We start from the raw sequence: 1,802 nt of genomic DNA, 5'->3' as shown, positions 1-1,802 counted from the left end.
AACAAACGCACTGGAGGTCAGTATCATATTTCACCCCACTCGTCTCAAGTATACATACTTGTAGACTGGTTGGCCGTAGTAGTGTCCCTGCAACATGTTTTGCAACTCGACAATAGGCTCCCAAATGACGTCGCGAGTGCGCGAGTGGCATACTCAACCGAGCGAGGAAAGATGTGGGTAGCCACAAAGTTCATCGCTGTCTCCATACCCTGCAATAAAGTCGTCATTAAAACATCCAACCTCAACCAACCGCATCTTCTAGTGCCTGATCGAGATAAATCGCTGCAATTAGTGATTCCACGGCGCCTGCAGCAATGGTAGTTCGTTCTTTGACAACAAGCGGTGCACCACTAGCCTCACTGAATCCCGGCGGCCAAAGCAGTAGATCTGTAATGCTCAAATCCGCACTGATCTTCGAAAGTGTGTCGTTATTCACCAGCGCCGACTTAGCACGTGATAGCTGGCCTTCTTGGTGTCGTGGCAGCATCTGATACACGTATCCCGCCGCTGCAGCACCCAGCAGCGAGTCTCCTAAAAATTCCAGATTCTAGCATCGTTCTCGGCCGCTAGAGCAGCTGCAACAGCGTCGGCAACTGCCTGTGGGCTTCGGAAGCCATCTGGAAGAGAACTACGAGAAGAAAACGCTCTTACGTTGCCACAAACAGCCAGAACACGATGACACTCAATGGTCAACACCTTGCGCGTGTTTGCCATACTTGACACGCTGATGTTTCATGCGGTAGACGTAAGGACCTGGAGGCACTGAGTGGACTGCATATAGCCGACTTCCATCGGGGTACCCGGTGGGTGTTCCTATAGGCACTCGACAGCCAGATACAAATTGGCACTGAGAAGAGTACTATCGGTACCGATGACATTTAAAGGGGGTATTCTATTCAAATAGATTTTCAATATTTCAGTAAGCTTCGAGATTTTTTTTTGATGAGTGGCTCAGGTGGCTTGGTTCAGTAGATGTTACAGGAAGGGTGTACGCAGATGTTGCTGTTGCTTGAATGTACAATTGACTTGGTGAGTTTCAGAGCTTAGGAAGTCTAGTCCATAGGCTTGAGTTGTCAATGAATACCTTACTGTCGATACGATATTGAAACTAACAGTAGCTAGCTTTAAGCACGAGGTTATCAGAAGGACAAGTCTCTTTATTGGCCATTTAGGTAGTGGGCTATGGAATGCACTTCAGTAGATAACGATGGCAGAGACATCGGAGAAAAGCTGGACTGGGTTTTGGTGGCATAGGGGTTCCACGGATGAAACAGTCAAAGAACATGGTCACCATCACACCGCAGCTCGCTAGATCCTGTTGTTGAGATCTGGTTTCCTTCGTGATCTCCATCGTAGCGCACATTTCGCCAAATAGATCTTTGAGGACTTAGTCATACATGTTGTAGTACTTTGATTTCCCCGCTTGGAGTGGGTCAAATATCGTGATGGATCGGCTTCCAGGTCCAAAGACAAACACAATTCCGCACCAATGGTTGCTGTCAGCATGTAACGCTATCAAAACTAACTCATTGGAAGAGTTGAAGGGCCACCGCTGGCTATGACTCGCAATTGGTCTTCTCTTTCACGAAAATTATGAAAATTTGGATCAATAATCCCCACGTTTTGATGCACACACTGCAATAGGGACAGTAAGTGGCCCATACAGCTATCATCCGACCATTCCGTACCACACAACGTCAGCAATGAGAGATACGGCAAACTTCCAAACGCAGTAAACCGTCCACTCCGTAGCATCGGTTTTACGTTCTACGACGGCATCACTTACGCCATCGGAAAGCTCG

The 1,802-nt window shown here is 47.7% G+C and overlaps 1 protein-coding gene across 1 annotated transcript; it reads right to left on the bottom strand.

The window, feature by feature from the left end:
- Positions 1 to 241: 241 nt before the first annotated feature.
- PPTG_06339 (hypothetical protein) lies at positions 242 to 714 on the bottom strand (the record flags this gene model as incomplete). The annotated part of the gene is made up of 2 exons (XM_008900239.1): positions 242 to 547; positions 652 to 714. 2 exons carry the CDS (start codon positions 712 to 714, stop codon positions 242 to 244), a joined length of 369 nt encoding a protein of 122 aa, XP_008898487.1.
- Positions 715 to 1,802: the final 1,088 nt, after the last annotated feature.

Source organism: Phytophthora parasitica (genome assembly GCF_000247585.1).
Source record: "Phytophthora parasitica INRA-310 unplaced genomic scaffold supercont2.9, whole genome shotgun sequence".
In the NCBI taxonomy this organism is placed as follows: domain Eukaryota; phylum Oomycota; class Peronosporomycetes; order Peronosporales; family Peronosporaceae; genus Phytophthora; species Phytophthora nicotianae.
Note: the sequence above shows the minus strand (reverse complement) of the source record. Positions and strands in the feature narration are given on the sequence as shown.